General features: G+C 38.2%; 1 protein-coding gene and 1 long non-coding RNA gene across 2 annotated transcripts in view; both read right to left on the bottom strand.

Annotated features, from left to right (window-relative positions):
• Nucleotides 1-9,731: 9,731 nt before the first annotated feature.
• Nucleotides 9,732-11,838, bottom strand: LOC106698302. The gene is made up of 3 exons (XR_002827159.1): nucleotides 11,142-11,838; nucleotides 10,417-10,510; nucleotides 9,732-9,758 (listed from the first exon to the last, which is right to left on the bottom strand). It is a non-coding gene; the product is annotated as an uncharacterized LOC106698302 (long non-coding RNA).
• A 2,256-nt stretch (nucleotides 11,839-14,094) lies between these two features.
• The window catches only part of PGGT1B (protein geranylgeranyltransferase type I subunit beta), a 48,726-nt gene continuing 44,827 nt past the window's right edge, over nucleotides 14,095-17,993 (bottom strand). The window contains exon 9 of the mRNA XM_023747265.1: nucleotides 14,095-14,217. Within this exon, the coding sequence (XP_023603033.1) occupies nucleotides 14,123-14,217 (95 nt within the window). The 3' untranslated portion in view covers nucleotides 14,095-14,122. The remainder of the gene's footprint in view (nucleotides 14,218-17,993) is intronic.

Genomic DNA, 17,993 nt, shown 5'->3' with positions numbered 1-17,993 from the left:
ATATATAGATATATATAGATATATATAGATATATATAGATATAGCTAAGAATTGCATGAGCTGTATCTTGCAGTATTGCAAAATTCATTTATTCCAGTAGATTTTATTTGTAGATTTCTTATCATATTACAGATACATCTCAACTTATAATGGGTTATGTCCTGATAACCCCATTGTAAGTTGAAAACATCTTAAGTAAAAAATGCTTTTAATACTACACTGTAGAGCAGTGGTTCTCAACCTTCCTAATGCCACGACCCTTTAATACAGTTCCTCATGTTGTGGTGACCCCCAATTTCATTGTTCCAAATTGAACATAATTAAAGCATAGTGATTAATCACAAAAACATTATGTAATTATATATGTGTTTTCCGATGATCTTAGGCGACCGCGGTGAAAGGGTCATTCAACCCCCAAAGGGGTTGCGACCCACAGGTTGAGAACCGCTGCTGTAGAGTATGGGCTGTTTATCCTCATGACCAGGTGGCTGACTGGGAGCTTGCTGCCCCTTCCCATTAGGAAGAGAGAGTATCATACCACACATTGCTAGCCCAGGAAAATATCAAGATTCAAAGTTTGAAGTTCAAATCTTGTCATGCACCATCTGTATCTGTAACTAAAGAAGTTTTACTGCCCTAACCGGTTTGGCTCAGTGTGTGTGCAGGAGGCAGCTGATCAATGTTTCTCACTCATTCATGTTTCTAACTCTCTATCCCTCTCCCTTCCTCTCTGTAAAAAAATCAATAAAATATATTAAAAAAAAGAAGTTTTACTTTTTCCTTTCCGATCTGTATGCTTTTGATTTATTTGTCTTGCCTTATTACTCTGGTTAGATACATCCAGTACAATACCGAATAAAAGTGACAGGAGTAGACATTCTTGCCTTATTCCCAGTCATAGGGGAGTATTCAGTCTTTACCCATTAAGTATTAGGTTAACTACATTCTATAAATTTTGATATGCTGTCTTTTTTTTTCCATTCAGTTAGAAATATTCAAAATCCCCCTGTAATTTCAAAATTATCCCAAATTTCTAAGTATTTCCAGATTTCCCATATTTTTTTATGTTGATTTCTAATCGAATTCTGGCTTGAACAGAGACCATTCTTTGAATGATCTCAATGTTTTAAAAATAATGAAGCTTTTTTATGCTCTAACATGGGAGCGAGCAAACTCTTTCTGGCTCAGTGAGCTAGTAAACATTTTATACTTGCGGCCATACAGTCTTTGACTACTCAACTGCTGTTATGGGATGAAGGCAATCATCAACAATAGGTAAATAAATAAACATTTATTTACAAAAATAGGCAGCTGCATAAGCATGTGAAAAGATGCTCAACATCATTAGTCATTAGGGAAATGCAAATCAAAACCACAATTGATATCATTTCACATACCCATTAGAATGGCTATAATTTTAAAAAATTTAATGTATTGGTGACAATAGAGAGAAATTAGAACCCTTGTACATGGCTTGTAGGAATGTAAAATGGGTGCAACCACTAAAGGAAACTGTTCAATGGTCCTTCAAAAGCTAAACATAAAATTACTATATGTCTCAGCAATTCCACTTCTAGGTATATACCTAAAAAAATTGAGAACAGGGTCTCAAATAGATACTTGTACACTAATATTCACTGCTGTGTTTTTCACGATAACCAAAAGATATAAACAACCCAAGTGTTGATCAATAAATGAATGAATAAAAAAATGTGGTATATACAAATAATGGAATATTGTTAGGCTAAAAAATGGAATGAACTATGCTATAGTATGGATGGAATTTGAAAACATTATTTTAAGTGAAATAAGCCAGACACACAAGAACAAATATTGTATGACTTTACTTATATGAAATATTAGAATAGGTAAATTCATAGGGACAGAAAGTAGATTTAAGGGATTGAAGGGAACGAAGAATAGAGAATTATTGTTTAATAGGTACTGATTTTATGCTTGGGATGATGAAAAAGTTTTGGGTAGGGATAATGGTTGCACAATATTATGTAATTAATGCCACTGCATTGTACACTTAAAAATGGTTTAAAAGGTTTTTTAAAAATTAGTTGGCTGGGAACCAGACAAGAGGCTTGTCTTAGCTGGTTGGAGTGTTGTCCTATACACCAAAAAGATTATGGGTTTGATTCCCTGTCAGGGCATATACCTAGGTTTTTGGTTAAATCCCCAGCCGGGGCATATGGAGGCAATCCATGGATGTTTCTCTCTCTCTCTCCCTTCCTCTCTCTCTAAATTCAATAAAAATATAACCTTAGCCAGGCCGGAATGGCTCAGTGGTTGAGCGTTGATCTATGAACCAGGAGGTCATGGTTCGATACACAGTCAGGGCCCATGTGGGTTGCAGTTTTGATCCCCAGTGTAGGATGTTCAGGAGGCAGCTGATTAGTTATTCTCTCTCATTACTGATGTTTCTATCTCTCTCTTCTCCCTTCTTCTCTGAAAGCAATAAAAAATATATTTAAAAAAATATCCTCAGGTGAGGATGAAAAATAAATTAGGTAGCTGGCCCTTGGGCTATAGTTTGCTGACCCTGACTTATTATATGATCTGTTTGGGGGTAATACTCCCTGTGTGCTTAAAAAGAATATGTATTCTGCTGTTGGGTGGAGTGTTCCATGAATACCAGTTAGCTAAAGTTGTTTTTCCATGTCTTATGTCTTTGTTCTTCTGTTCCTCCTTTATTGTCTTTTTTGTGTTAAATATTTATTAGTATATGTATTTTATTTTTTTGCTGACTTTTAACAAAATTATTATTTTTAAATAGTTACTCTAGGGACTAAAATATAACTCTTAACTGATCCAAATCTACTTTAGATTTATTCTGCCAAAATGTAGTAGTTCCTGTTCTCCTCCCTCATTGTCATGCATATTACTTCTACATGTTATAAATGCAACAATATAGTCTTATAATTATTGATTTACACAATCTAACAAAAATGCATGTTTTTAAAGAAATTAAGAGAAAAATATATATATAGTATTTATTTACTCATAAATTTATAATTTCTGGTGCTCATCATCTCTAATTATCTATAGTCATTTCCTTTCATTCTGAAGATATCCTTCAGTATCTCTTGTAAGACAATCTGTTAACAATGAATTTCTTCAGTCTCTTAATTAATCTGTAAATCCAAAACAATTGCAATAAAACATTCAAGTGAAGGGATTAAGCAAAAATAAAACACCATATATTCTATATAATAAAAGCCTAATATGCTAAGTGTCTGACTGTTCATTCGACCATTAGACCAGGGGCAGATGCTCTGACTGGTAGGTTAGCTTGCTGCTGGGGTCTGGCCTATTGGGACTGGGTAAGACGTGCAGGACATGCCCTGGAGCTCTCCTACGGTTCCTCCCCTGTGCCCTCTCGCAATCTGGGAACCCTCGGGGGATGCAGAGAGCCAGTTTAGGCCCAATCCCCACAGGCCAGGCTAAGGGACCCCACCAGTGCATGAATCCATGCACCAGGCCTCTAGTATATTTATAACACACACAGTGGGGTGATAGCCAGAGGGAAAGAGAATTAGGGGGTAGGGGAATGTGGGCAAAGGGGGGGAAATGGGGACATGGGTACAGAAAGAGACTTTGCTTGCGATGATGAACGCATGATGCAGTGTGCAGATGATGTTTTGTTGAGTTGTACAATTGAAACCTATATAGTTTTGTGAACCAATGTCACCCCAATAAATTCAATTAAAAATAAATAAAATTAATTCAAAAGAGGAATGCACACAAATGCCCAAGGCAATTTATAAAAGAACAATGTTATAGCAAATAGAAAAATGAAGCCATAATAATTAGAAAAATTGGTATAAGAATGGACAAATAAATCAATAAAACAAAAAATCTAGAAAAAAAACTCATGATTAGAATTTACATGATTTATATTCACCTACTAAATAATAACAGTGACATTTCCAATTAGTGATGAGAGCATAGGTCAAATGGTGATGAGAAAACTTCTGTACATCAAAGATACCAATGTTAAAAGAAATGAGACTGGGAAAAAGCATTTGCAACATATACAACAGATAAAGAATACATTTAAGAATATATAAAGAACTTCTTATAAATCAATAAGAAAAAAACAAAAAACTAATAGAAAAATGGATAAGGGATAAAAACAAAATATTTGAAAATGGGGGAAAACAAATGACCAATAAGCATGAAACGATGCGCAACCATAATAGTAACAAAGGAAACAGAAATGAAAACAATGAGACCCCATCATTCATTCATCAGGTTATCAGCAATTAAAAAAATCGATAGTACAAATTTTGATGTTGTTAATCCTCACCCAAGAATATTTTTTCCATTGATTTTTAGAGAGAGTGGAAAGGAGGGGGAGAAACAGAGAAACATCAATGTTGATTGGTTGCCTCCCACACGTGACCTAGCCTGCAAAGGAGATACCTATCCTTGATCAGAATCAAACCCTGGACTCTTCAGTCTGCAGACCAATGCTCTATCCACTGAGCCAAACTGGCTAGGGTGATAATATAAATTTTTAAGTGTGTAGCTTTAAGAACTTTTGGTTTTGAGTATTGATATAGCTATTTTGGAGGGCAATTTGGCAACAGTGTCTAAAATGTTAAATGACTCAGCAATTTCACTTTTCAGTATCTGTTGGAACAAGCATCCTTCAAGGAGATATATATAAATAATGTTAATTGTAACATTGTTTATAATGGTAAAAAATTGGAAGCAATTTAATTTCCACTAATTAAGAAATGCTTGAATAATTTGTATTGTATCCATATTTTGGACTCCATATAAGAATACAAAATGTGTGTGTGTGTGTGTGTGTGTGTGTGTGTGTTGAGAAAGAGGAGAAACAGAGGAAGGCACAGAAAATATTTGGAGAAATAATGGCTAAAACTTCCCAAATTTGATGGAAAACATTAATCTACAGATCCAAGAACTCAATAAACCCATAGAAAGTTAAATACAAAGAGGTTCACACCTAGACACAAGCAAGTGGCTGTGTCTTCCCGCTGTTTCCTCACACAGCATGAGAGGTAAGAGAGCTCTCCAGGGTCTCCTTATAGGTGCCCTAATCTCATTCTTGAGGGCTCCACTGTCATGACCTAATGACCTCTCAAAGGCCCACCCACTTTCTGATACCACTGTGGTTAGGATTCAAAATACATGTCATAGGGGTCATGTCTTCACAAACATGAATTTTTGAGGAGATACACTTAGTCTATAGTAATATCCTTCACGTGTATATTGCTAGTAAGTTTGAATGCTATAGTTTTTGTCTGTTGATCTTGTTTCTGGTTGCCTTGTTGGATTTTTTTTTTATTATTTCTAATAGTTTTCATATTTAATTTAGTAATAGAGCAAATGACATTAATATTTTTTTCCAATTTTGAACATCTCTGGCATAAATCCTGCTCGGTTATGACATAATTCTATTAATACATTACTGAGTGTGATGTAATAACAAGTTCTTCAGCATTTTTGCTCTACTGCCTACATTTGTCCCATCTCAGTACTTCCTGGTGGCCTAGGGCTCTTCCTGTTCCCTGAATCTGCCCTTTCTGAGTCTGTAGCACATTGGAAGTTGTTCCCATCTGCTTTGCATATTTCAGGATTCCTTATAATGCTTTCTGGCTCACACATATCTATTTCTTTATTAAAATACTGCTATTAATTAAAAAAGAAAGAAAAGAAAAGCAAAAAGCATATGATCTGTCATATCTAGGAATTTGGGATGGAGGGGCAGGTGTCATCTAGGAATTTGGGATGGAGGGATAGGAACCTTTGCAGGGGCTCCAGCTTCCTTCTTATCCCAAATCCAAGACTGATGCCATTTTTAGGCTCCTGTTGGAACCTGATCATTTCTAGTATTCTCTGATCTGTTGAAATATCACCAAACCAACCAAACCAAACAAAAAAACAAAATAAAATGAGCCACATCTACCTAATGTCTCCTCCTTTTCTAATAATGTGCTTTTTGGTTGAATTCCATAAAATGTTAACTATTAGGAAAAAAGGCGGCACATTAGCCAAAGTTGTCTGTAATGTAGATATGTCACATTATACCTGTCCTAGATGGTTTTTCAACACCCATTTGGAACAAATGCCTAGAATTTCTTCTTGGAATGAATCAGCTTGGTATGCCACCAATACTGTTTTTCTCCTCCACATCAGAATAGGATTTTGTTTTTTTCAAGTGAAGTGCTGGTGATCTTAGTAGCATTAAGCAGCATTTTCTTTTCAAGTCCCCTCTCTCCTGAGGTGAAAAGGACACTGTATCTTCTAACAGTTTGTTTTCTTCAGAAGCTTATCACACACAATCTTTGGCCTAAAGAGGGTGGCAAACTGCTTTGGGCTTATTTAAGGGCAAAGAATAGATTCTTGTCTTAGAGTTTCCCAATGGAAAGTTGGAACTGTGTGCACATATTCTAAATTAATCCTTAATCCCCCAGTACATGTTATTTCCCTAGCAAGCAAGACTCTACCCAGGAGGAAGCTAGAATGGCCAATTTAGGCTAGCATAGAAGCCAGCATCCCCCTAACACACTGCTGAGCACATGGCCTTTAGTGGCTGAATCCCAAACCCATTCAGTGAATCCAAATATGCTAAGAACATTCATTCATTTATTCAATATGACTGACCACCTACAATGGGTCTGGTAGTGTTCTGGCAGTGCAGATTCAACAGTACACAAGATTCTTAAAATATAAATGCTCTTTTAATACCATGCTATGCTTTGAAAGCTTCAATTTTGTATTAGGTTTTTTGATGCTGAGGTAATATGATGCCGGTAGGGAGGGCAGAATCTTTTTCCTGCAGGGCATACTGTGAAATGATATACCATTTCTTTCCTAGGAAATGAGATATGCAAAGAGATCATCAGTTTGCTTGTCATTAGATATGGTAGAACTATATTGGATAACCAGTCTTTTCTTAACTAAGATCCTCACCAGTAACCCACCCCACACCCTTTCACTTTGGGGCATAATTCTTTGAGGGAGGATATAATTCTTTTTATTATTATTATTATTATTATTATTATTATTATTATAACTGCATTTATGTGAAATCTGAGGGAGGACATAATTCTTTAAGGTTCGGGGAAGGTAGGGTTAAGAGAGAAACTCCCTCTGATCAATACAGCTGCAGCATCGTTATAAATAATTTAACCACATACTCTGCTTCTCTCATCAAGCCTGGCTGTGTTTCTGCCACAAAAGTTTGCTCATTCTGAGGCTGAAGAACCTTCCCTCAGTACTTTAGTCATTGTCTTTGTATCATTCCTCCTACCTTATAGCTAAGTATCCATGTGTTTTACCATCCTGAAGGATCTTGAATGCATTGTTGCTTTGAGATGTTTTAAGCCAGAGATGAAGGGAGTTACTTATTAGTGCTGGTAATAAAATAAATGGGCTTACTCTAAGAGCCATCTTTCTGCTGTTCCTTATTTATTTTAGAAGGTTGTTTGATAAGTGAGAGTTGGGGGAGGGAAGATATGAGGAGGAAAGAGAATTTACAGGATCTCAGAGTCAGATTAGTACGGTTTTTCACAGCAGTGAGTGAGAAGAATAGGGTATGTAAGAGGTAGTACTTAGTGGAAGACTGGCTGCTATGTGATTATCAAACAAGGAGATGATTGGCTCTGGCAAAAATGATCAAGTCTGTCTATTGTTCTATTTTGCCACCAAGACATACTTTTACGATCTCTTTCTTATTATGTCAGTGTTCCTCAACAAACAACACAGCTCAAATCTCCAAGAATTTAAATTAAGAATGTTAACATCAATATAGGCTACTGATTTATTAAGTATTTGCAAGGACTTAGCACTGTGTTCTATTATAGAGGAGAGAAGTATCTAGAAAAAAATTTTCAGAGTAGAAAAAAATGCCCAGAAAGGAATTCTATAAGCATCATACTCTGAAAATAACACTGACTTTGAGGAGCAGGAAGGACAAGCTTTTGGCCAAGAGGGAGGCATATTACCACCTGTCCCCGAACTACAAACTAGCCAGCCAAGGCATAAAATAAAGCTATGGTGCATGTTTAAAATTTTTAAATCATCTTATTCTAAATAAGATCAAGGGCACAATGGGAAAAGCATGTTGAGAATTTTACTTATTAACTATTTTCAGCTTTTTGTAACTGCCATCTTTACTCTCTTTGCACAGAACACTGCTTCACAGTCTTACTATTCTTGCTGCTTCCCTTTCTCCCCGTTGACTCTGCTTTCCTTCATTTGCTTCTTATGTGAATCCATAATTGAAATGGAAGGTTCTGTGTTTTCTGTTATTTGAAGGACTCAAATGACATTTGTGGCCCTTTCCCCCAATACTCACACATTTAGACAGGGCTCCAACTGGTGTACCGAAGCTTCTGGGTGCTCTGAGTTTCCTGCCACAGCTAATGCTGGCTGTGAAGAAAGAAAGAAAGAAAGAAAGAAAGAAAGAAAGAAAGAAAGAAAGAAAGAAAGAAAGAAAGAAAGAAAGAAGGAAGGAAGGAAGGAAGGAAGGAAGGAAGGAAGGAAGTAAGGAAGGAAGGAAGGAAGGAAGGAAGGAAGGAAGGAAGGAAGAAAAAAAGAGAAAGAATTCAATAGTTTGAATAGCTTGTCTAGTGTCAGAAGGCAATCAGTACTAATAACAAACTGAAAATAAATCATGACCCCCAGCCATAGCCTTAGGCTCTGATGCAGAACTCATATCACTTTGTTTACTGTGACATGCACAATTTTGAATTCTATCAGGGGAAACGTTATTATAATATTTTCCATTGTAGAGGATTCATATATAATGATTTTCTTCTTAAAACATTTCTGGAACACAGTAGCAATGTTTATAAATGTTTCCTTAGAGAAGCAATATGGCTACATTAATATAAACGAGAAGAATATTTTCTGCAAATATATCTATTTTAGAGTTGTATCAGCTCTAGGGGAGAGCACTGTATGTCACAAAGGCATGTCACAATATATTGTTTATTTTTAAAAAGGAAAATTGTCAATACTTACCTTTTAGTATCCTTATATGTAAAGATTCATAATGTTTTTCTATGTGTAATGTGTACATAGTTAAAATATTCTTATCTTATGATTCCAAAAGTTTCCAGTTTCTTTTTTCAATACACCAAATTTGGTTTATCTGTATGAAAAGAAATACTTTCTGTTTAACTGTAAAAGTAGTTGTTGAAGTACAAACTTTAAAAATGTCTTTCACATTACCCAATTATTTTGTTAACAATGAGACAGAAATGACTATCAAATATAAAGCATCCAACACTTTTTAAACCCAGAAGTATTTAGTGAATGGATGAATAAATGAATGACTATACTTTATAGCTGGAGAAACTGAGATCAAAAGAAAGGTTTTAGCCATAATCAAGTACAATAAACCCAACTAAGTAATTGTCTAAATGTCAATTCAAATATTCTTTTCCTTTCTTTCCTTAAAAGACAAATGAAAATGTTAATATTGGACATTTGCTCTTTGAAAGGGAAATCTGAGAGTAATGCCTTGCAGAAAAAACCCCAAAAACCTCCAGATAAAAATTTCAGGATAAAAATATGAAAGGTATTTCTTCTAAAACCATTTCTGTCTTTTTTTATTCTTCATTGTAAGAGTCTAAAATAATCATTTGAATACTATGAAGTTACAGAATCTCATCAACTATAAATTGTGGATAAGGGAAAACTAGAAACTAAGTAAAATTCTAACTTTAAAAAAAAATTGTATACACCACCTTGTTTGCATTTTTAAATGACTACTGCAAGTGGGAAATAAAAACGTAATACAGCCTTATTTTCACCTGCCAACAAAAGCCACAATTCTATTCTGAGAAACTGTATTCTATGGTGCATGAGTCTAAAATGTATTGTCTCTTTTTTCCTTTACAGAACCTTCAGAAATGTGTCCAACTTTTTTTAAAAAAGAAAAAGAAAAACACATTTTCCAGCTTTCTTTGCAGCTAGGGGTAACCAGTCAAGTGTCTGTGGAAGTTGTTGGGTGGGGCTTCTGGGAAAGCCCTTTGGCCCTCTCCTTCCTTCTCTTCTAACTAAAACAGTTTTGATGCCTGGCATTCCAATCCCATCTTGGACTATTGAGGAGAACCCGAGGATAGTCATGTGCTAAGATATCTAGAGAAAGAAGAAAGATGAGCCTGAGTTCCTAAGAATGGTGAGACTGCCATTCTAGCCTTTGACTACCTACCTCCCATCTTCTTTTACTCAAGAGAAAATTAAACTCTAATTTGTTTAAACCATGTCATTTGAGTTATTAGTTATACAACCAAAACGAGTTCCAACTGATATAGCCACATTAGAGCGATTTGACCTTTAGCATTTAACTTCTCTGTATCTCAGTTTACTCAACAGTAATAATGGGCAAAATAATAGAGTTGTCATAAGGATTAAATGGATTAATACCTGTAAAGAGCTTAGAATTGTAACCAGCACACTGAGGGCTCGATGAATCCTCTTTTGTTATTCTTCTTCACTTGCACCATCTATACTATAATGCCTGGAGTATAAATGTAAAAGAAAAGGGTAAATGAAGAGAAGAAATCACCACATTCCTTTCTTGTCACATTCTTTTTTTTTTTTAAAATATATACTTTACTGATTTTCTTACAGAGAGGAAGGGTGAGGGATAGAGAGTTAGAAACATCGATGAGAGAGAAGCACAGACCAGCCGCCTCCTGCACACCCCCTACTGGGGATGTGCCGGGAACCAAAGCACATGCCCTTGACAGGAATCAAACCTGGGACCCCTCAGTCTCCAGGCCGACACCCTATCCAGTGAGCCAAACCAGCTAGGGCGTCACATTCTTTTCTTAAAAAAATATATTTTATTGATTTCAGAGAAGAAGGGAGAGGGAGAGAGAATCATTGATCTGCTGCCTCCTGCACGCCCCCTACTGGGGATCAAGCCCGCAACCCAGGCATGTGCCCTTGACTGGAATCGAACCAGGGACTCTTCAGTCCGCAGGTGGACGCTCTATCCACTGAGCCAAACCATCCAGGGCTGTCACATTCTTCAGAAACAGAGACCTGGGCAAAGAGCTTAACAGAACAGTGACAATACTTTTTAATGAAAAGCACTTTACAGATTACCAATGGTGTTCAGATAACTAAATTCCTCTAATCCTTACCAGAGTTCTAAAATGAAGGTGAATGTTGAAGTTTATTTGTGTTGGCAGGTCAATAGCTGACTGGCTGAGTGGCCAGAGTCCAAGTTCACTGTTCCAGTAAGGGCCAGTTGGCGAGGTTCCATTTCATGGCCCTAGACAGTTAGGCATACTTAGCCCTGGCAAATCACTCTCTGAACATGATTCCAAGTTTAAACTGTATGAGAGAAGACATGAGGAAGTCTAACTCAGACACACTCCTGAGAAACTCTAAGCATCTGCCTTCTCCACCTGCCAGCAGGTGCATACGGTTGGCAACAAAGGCTTTTTTTTTTTTTTTTTTTTTACGAGAGAGATTTCCTGATTTTTTTTTTTCCAGAACATTTGTTTTGTCAGCTAGCTTATTTAGACGCCTTCAGAGCCTTAGGATTTTAACTTGAGGATACTTCCAGGATTAGCTCCATTTCAATCTTAGTCATCACCTGATACCTGCCATATTCATAAACTCCACTTCCTGCCTTTACTCCACTGACGGGGCGTGGGTGTTTCTTTGACCAGGTGCCTTTGATTGTGGGCGTATTTTTATCACTTGTTATTCCACATTCCAGTCCTTCATTGCTCAAAGGATTAGAAAATCCCTCAGGAGATCAACCAAAGGACTTGTATGCATGCATATAAGCATAACCAATGCAATGGACACAGACACCAGGGGGGTGAGGGCATAAGCGAAGGGTGGGGGTGGGGAGGAATGGAGGGGTTAGGACAAATATGCAATACCTTAATCAATAAATAAAGAAAGAAAAAACAGAATAGGAAAAAAAAAAAAGAAAATCCCGCAGGCAGTGTCTTCTCCCAGGTCAGCTGCCAGGATGGTTCTATTTTCTATGCCACACTTGTTGCCTTTGCTTGGACCCTCTTCTCAGTTCACTCATCAAATCTGTGGCTCTAAGGCAACTCATCACGGGAAATTCTCTCTGAGGAGTCCATTCCCACTAGTGATATCCAATCAGGTAAGAATGACTTCCTGTAATATGTACCAGAATGAGGCCCCGTTTCCTTGATCCTAACAGGCACTAGCAGTATAATAACAGGGTTGGGGGGTGGGGGAGATAGGGAGGAATTGACATGGAATTTTTAAAAAGTAGAAAGGTATAAAAATGCACTATACTTTTATCTTCCTCACCAAAACCCATAATCCCAGTCTAATAATGAGGAAAATATCAGACAAACCCCACTTGAGAGACGTTCTACAAAACACCTGGCCAGTACTCCTCAAAACTTGCAGTCATCAAGAAGAAAACTCGGAGAGACTGTCACAGCCAAGAGGAGACATGATGACTGAATGTGATGTGGTCCCTGGATGGGATCTTGGAACAGAAAAAGGACACCAGGTAAAACCCAAGGAAATCTGAATATAGTTAATACTGCATTAATATTAGTTAATTGTAGCAAATGTACCGTACTAATGCAAGATGTTAGTCACAGGGGAAACTGGATGCTGAGTATTTGGGAATTCTCTGTCCTATCTTTGCAATTATTCTGTAAATCTAAAACCTGTATAATAAAAAGTTTATTTAAAAAAAACATGGGCAATGTAGCCAAGTCCTATCATATTTGTGAGATTCTACTGGGCTGTCTGATATATGTCCTCTCAGTTATACAAACTCTGAACCAAACAGCCTCTCCTCTCTTCTGAAGAGCTTTGGGCATTTGAGAGATAGGAATACGTCAGTTGTTACTACTTCTACTGACGCAGGCGGCACATTTTATGATTCCTGTGTCGTACAGCAAGGGGATCTGATTTAGGGAATGGCTTGCTAGAGGTCATCAGAATGGGGACGTAGCTAGGTGGGGAGCCCTGTTTGTTTACCTTTCCCAGTACTGAGGCAGGATAATAAGAAGCTAGGAAAGTTCCTTGGTGAGTGGAATGGGGAAACTGAGAAAAATAGTTAAACAGCCAAGCAATTACAGCCAGATAATAAGTCAGCAGAGCAATTTATAGCCAGGTAATAAATTGCAAGGTCTTATCTTCCCTAACCAAGGGATACTTAGGAGCAAATGGTTTATACATTCCGGACCCTATGGGGACAGACTCACCTTGGTCCCATTCCCTCTTTGATGACATTCTTTGAAGATGAAACTTACCAGAGAATGACCCTAACCCTGCTATATGCTCATTTTGATGAATCAGCACATTAAAGGACACACTGGGAAAGCTGATGAATATGCTATTGAGATATTCCTGAGACCTCCCATAAAATTCCCACTTTTGGAAAACAGATCAAACCCTTAAGATGAGTTCACCTGCACCTTCCCCTACTTCCTTCCTCAGGCATGTTATCTTTGCTGTCTTTCTCATAAACTCTAATGGTCCTCATGAGACTTGCAACGCAGTGGCAACTGAGGAGTGGTGGAATTAAAAAACAAGAATCTTGTTCTGTGACCTTCCAGTTATTGTTGTTTAATTATTTTTGTGGTTTTATAAATTATTTTATTAAGTCACTAGAGGCCCGATGCACGAAATTCATGCAAGGGTCTCGGCCCTCGCCCTGGCTGCCTCTCGGCTCTGCAGTCCCGCCCCCCGCCCCCAGGTTGTTCCTGAAGGTTGTTCCAGAAGGTCGTTCCACCATCTGGTCTAATTAGCATATTAGCTCTTTATTATATAGGATTCCTTAGCCTTTTCTCAAATATAACAAAGATTATTAAGTTGGCCATTTTTCCTAATAACTGGTACTAGATATCTGGAATAGAAAAATGCCAGGCTATGTCAAATGAATGAAGATTTGAATTTCTGCTGAGTCAGTTGGTCTTTGGGTCACTATTATATGTAAGTGTATGATTATAAACATATTCACACATATATAGTTGTATCTACAGGTCCATTTCTAGAAAACAAACTGCCCACACTTGTTGCTCCTGCAGAGGACTAGGGAATGAGGGGTTGGGTGTGACAGGGACACCTTCCTGTCCACAGTACCTCTTGTGTCCTGTTTAACAGAGTTGTATCAATGGTTTAAAAGTATGATGATACTTGAGGCACTTGTTGGGGTAGTGACAATCACTTTCCTCCTGGGGCATCTAGTCTGAAATTCTTCTTGTACTGTGTGTTTAAGGGGAAAAGATGAAAATCATTACGTCTCCTGTGTTTAAAGCCAGGTTACTAAGTTACCCAGAATCTGTTAATAAGAAAATAAATCTTTGAAATAAAAACATTCCCCATCAATCAGAATATTTTGCAGCTGTGTCCTCAGTTGACTATTTCTGCCCTCTTCTAAGACAATAGTGAAACATAACTGAAATGAGATGCAACATTGCAAAGTAAAAAGGAAATGGAGGGAAAAGCATTTCATTTTAATAGTCAAGCATCTTCACTGATGCCTCTCCCACCAACTTCTCTCTCTTCCCCAAATATACCATCATAGAACTCTGGGGACAAGCGCATTACAGATATACTCTTTATTGAATATTAAAATTTTAATGGGTAACTTCCATTATGTTATTATATATTTATAAGCAGAGAAGTGTTATTGTGTCTCCCATAAATACATTGAGTATTAAACATTCAACAGTTATTACCTAGTTTGCAATCTCCTATGACTTAAGTAAAACCTCATTTTAATAAGGTGGAGTGAGCTCTATGAACTCATTTAGACAGTAATGTTAGTACATGCCTGTTAGAGAAACGAAAGCTGAAATAATTTTGGTTTGGAGCTCTACATTCGGTAATCTGTGCTTCCTCCCCTCCTAGTAGGCAATAAAACATTGAAAAAACTTGAAAGCAGTGCTTCCTGAAACTCTTTTGTCTACTTAGATATTAATAGGCCTTATATTTAGTAATTCTTCCTACATTTTTAGATTTCATCTATGAGGGATGTAGAGATAAAAATAGAAATATTTTCAATATACTAAGGAGTCAACTAACATGGAGCTGACATTTTCTTTCTTTCTCAAATCCCTAGGCTTCCAATTACTGATGAACCACCCCAGAAAAAAATATTTTTGCTAGAAACTTAATTGCCCCCTAAAGATGTGGCTCTCAACTACTATTTTTATGAGAAACACATTAACCAGCCTGAAGTCACCTTAAGATCATGTACTCTCATGTAAGAAGGGACCTTTTGAGTTATTTAAAAGAGTGATCCCCAAACCTGGCTTTTCATCAGAAACTCCCATGGAGCCTAAAACAACAAGAAGATTCCTGTCCTTCTGAATAAGAAGTTTTGGAGGCGAGTGCCACTATAATGTTTTTAAAGCAAAGCTCTGAATTTGACAATCCAAATTCTGAATGTATCTCTAAAATATTTTTATACAACACAAACCATTCACAACAAAATTTAAAATAATTATTTAATTTCTAAACCATAATCAAATTGCTGAGTAGCGAAGTCCAGACAGGCATGAAAAAAACTAAGAGCAGAGGGGCTGGTGGCCTGCCAGTACTCTAGAGGCCCCCATTCCAGTGCTCCCCCTAAGATGTGGAATTGGTGGGGCCCCTGTAGAGCATGCCTCACATACCAAAGACCCGGCATTGTTACCTGAACCCACTTCCAGAGCCTGCATGGGGCTCTCCCCTGGTTCCTTCTGGACTGTGCTGCCACAGTGTATACCCCTAGGTACAAGGTGTGATGATCAAACAGCTGTTTGTGGGAGTTAGAGGTGATACAGAGCTTGTCACAAGCATGAGGGGGTTCCTCACGGTGTGACAGTGCCTAGGGTGGGAAAAAGAGGACTGGCCTTGGGCTGGGAACTCTAAGAGGCCAAGATTTCTAAATTTGAACCTGGCCTTTAAACCTCAGGCTCCTGTAAGGTGCTTGAGTGATGGTGGACATGGAGGCTGGGCATGTGTTGTGAGCAAAGATCACCTGACTCAGACTGTGTGGAATGAAGAGAAATCTTGTGATCAGATGGAGGGGGTACAGGTGGGTAAAGAGAGATCAAGAGGGGATGAAAGGACCATCTTCTCCCTCTCTCCCTCCAAGAGAAAGTGGATGTTTATTCTGTGGATATTCCCAATGATTGCAGGGAACCAGAATGGCAAGCCAGCAGGAAATCTTTTCCCTTTGTCCACTTCACTCTTGCCCAGCAACAGTCACTGCCAAATCATGGCCTGGGGTGGAACATGAAGTTAACTATGGGTTTGTGCTCTTCCCAATGATTTGGTATGATCTGCTATTTGATATATTTGCCAGCCTGTGACGAGAGAACATCATTTTCTAGTTTGACTTGTAACTCTCACATATGTAGACGTGTGGTATGTGCGATGGCCCTGTGACCTGCTTCTCCAGGCATTGCTTAGGAGGGGCGGCAGTCCTGGGAGTGTCAGCTTGTCTTCTACATCCAGGGAGGCTCAGCAGCATTGGAGTGAGGGGAAGTACCTAGGTATATGAAATGGAGACAGTGCTTCAGGCATTAATATCTAGGAGTTTCTGTATATGCCAAAGATGTGTGTGGGTATAGGGGGCTTAGGGGTGTAGATATGGAGTTGCTAAGATCAGGTAGATTGGTGGAGCCCTGACATCAGGGCAAAGAGACCATAGTGCTGGGACTGTGCAATCAGAGGCAAACAGTAGGCAACCCACCTCAAAAGGCCCCACTAGACCAGCAGCAGACACCTCCATAGGCACCAGCCCCGGAATCAAACTAGAGCAGTAACCTGCAGCAGAGGCCTCCACCAAAGCCAGAACACAAGGAGCAGGAGGAAAAAACAAAACAAAATACTGATACTAAAAGACTGAAATTGTTAGTTGACCAATGTAAATGGCGCTGTTCCCAGCCCTGCCATTGTAAAAATACAGGCAAATGAAGATTGGGTCCATTTGAGAAAATAAATGTAATATCCTCTTTGCATATGTGAGCATTTATTACGTTTTCAACCCATAGACTGATATCATATTAGCTATTTCAAGCAGGAGTAAAGACACATTGTTGAATCATACTGAGCTTACTGCTAACTAACACCCCCATTTAAAATTTATGGGGTTCTCTCTTGTTTCTCCTGCCCAAGCTTTTTCTAAATCAGTGATTGGTCCTCGGGTTTTGAGTGTGCACCAGAGCCACTGGAGGGCTGGATAAAACACTGATAGCTGACCCCTCCCCCAGAGTCTCTCATTTAGTAGGTCTCAGGTGAGACCTGAGAGTTTGCATTTCTAAAAGTTCCCAGGTGATGCCACTGCTCCTGTCTGCAGACCACACTTTGAAAACTATTGTGCTAAGTCCTATATTAATAAAGACATTATTTTGTCTGGCTGGCATGGCTCAGTAATTGAGCATTGACCTACGAACCAGGAGGTCACGGTTCCATTCCAGGTCAGGGCACATGCCCCACTTGCCAGCTTGATCCCCAGTGTGGGTTGTGCAGGAGGCAGCAGATCAATGTTTCTCTCATCACTGATGTTTCTACCTCTCTCTCCCTTCCTCTCTGAAATCAATAAAAATATATTAAAAAAATAAAGACATTATTTTGATTTCACTATCTCAGACATAGCCCAATTAGTATCTATAATAATAAAAGCATAATATGCTAATTACACCAGATGTCCTTCTGGACGAAGCCGGGCTGCGAGGGAAGCCAGTGCCGGCAGCTGGGGGAAGGAAGGCCTACTCTTGCACACATTTTGTGCATCGGGCCTCTAGTTCATTCATATAATACATAAAAAACAAACTCCCCCCAAAACTTAGATTTGTTTTCCACAAATGTTGTTTATCAACAAATGAATACTTTTCTTCTTTTCATGCAGAAGGGAACAATTTTAAGATTGATAACATCCAGTTACGAGGAAACAGGTACACCTACCCTGTTGGCCCAGCAGGTGTAGCTCAGTGGTTGAGCATATACCCAGGAACCAGATCACAGTTTGATTCCCAGTCAGGGCACAT

This window comes from Myotis lucifugus, unplaced genomic scaffold, assembly GCF_000147115.1.
Source record: "Myotis lucifugus unplaced genomic scaffold, Myoluc2.0 scaffold_0, whole genome shotgun sequence".
Taxonomy (NCBI): domain Eukaryota; kingdom Metazoa; phylum Chordata; class Mammalia; order Chiroptera; family Vespertilionidae; genus Myotis; species Myotis lucifugus.
Note: the sequence above shows the minus strand (reverse complement) of the source record. Positions and strands in the feature narration are given on the sequence as shown.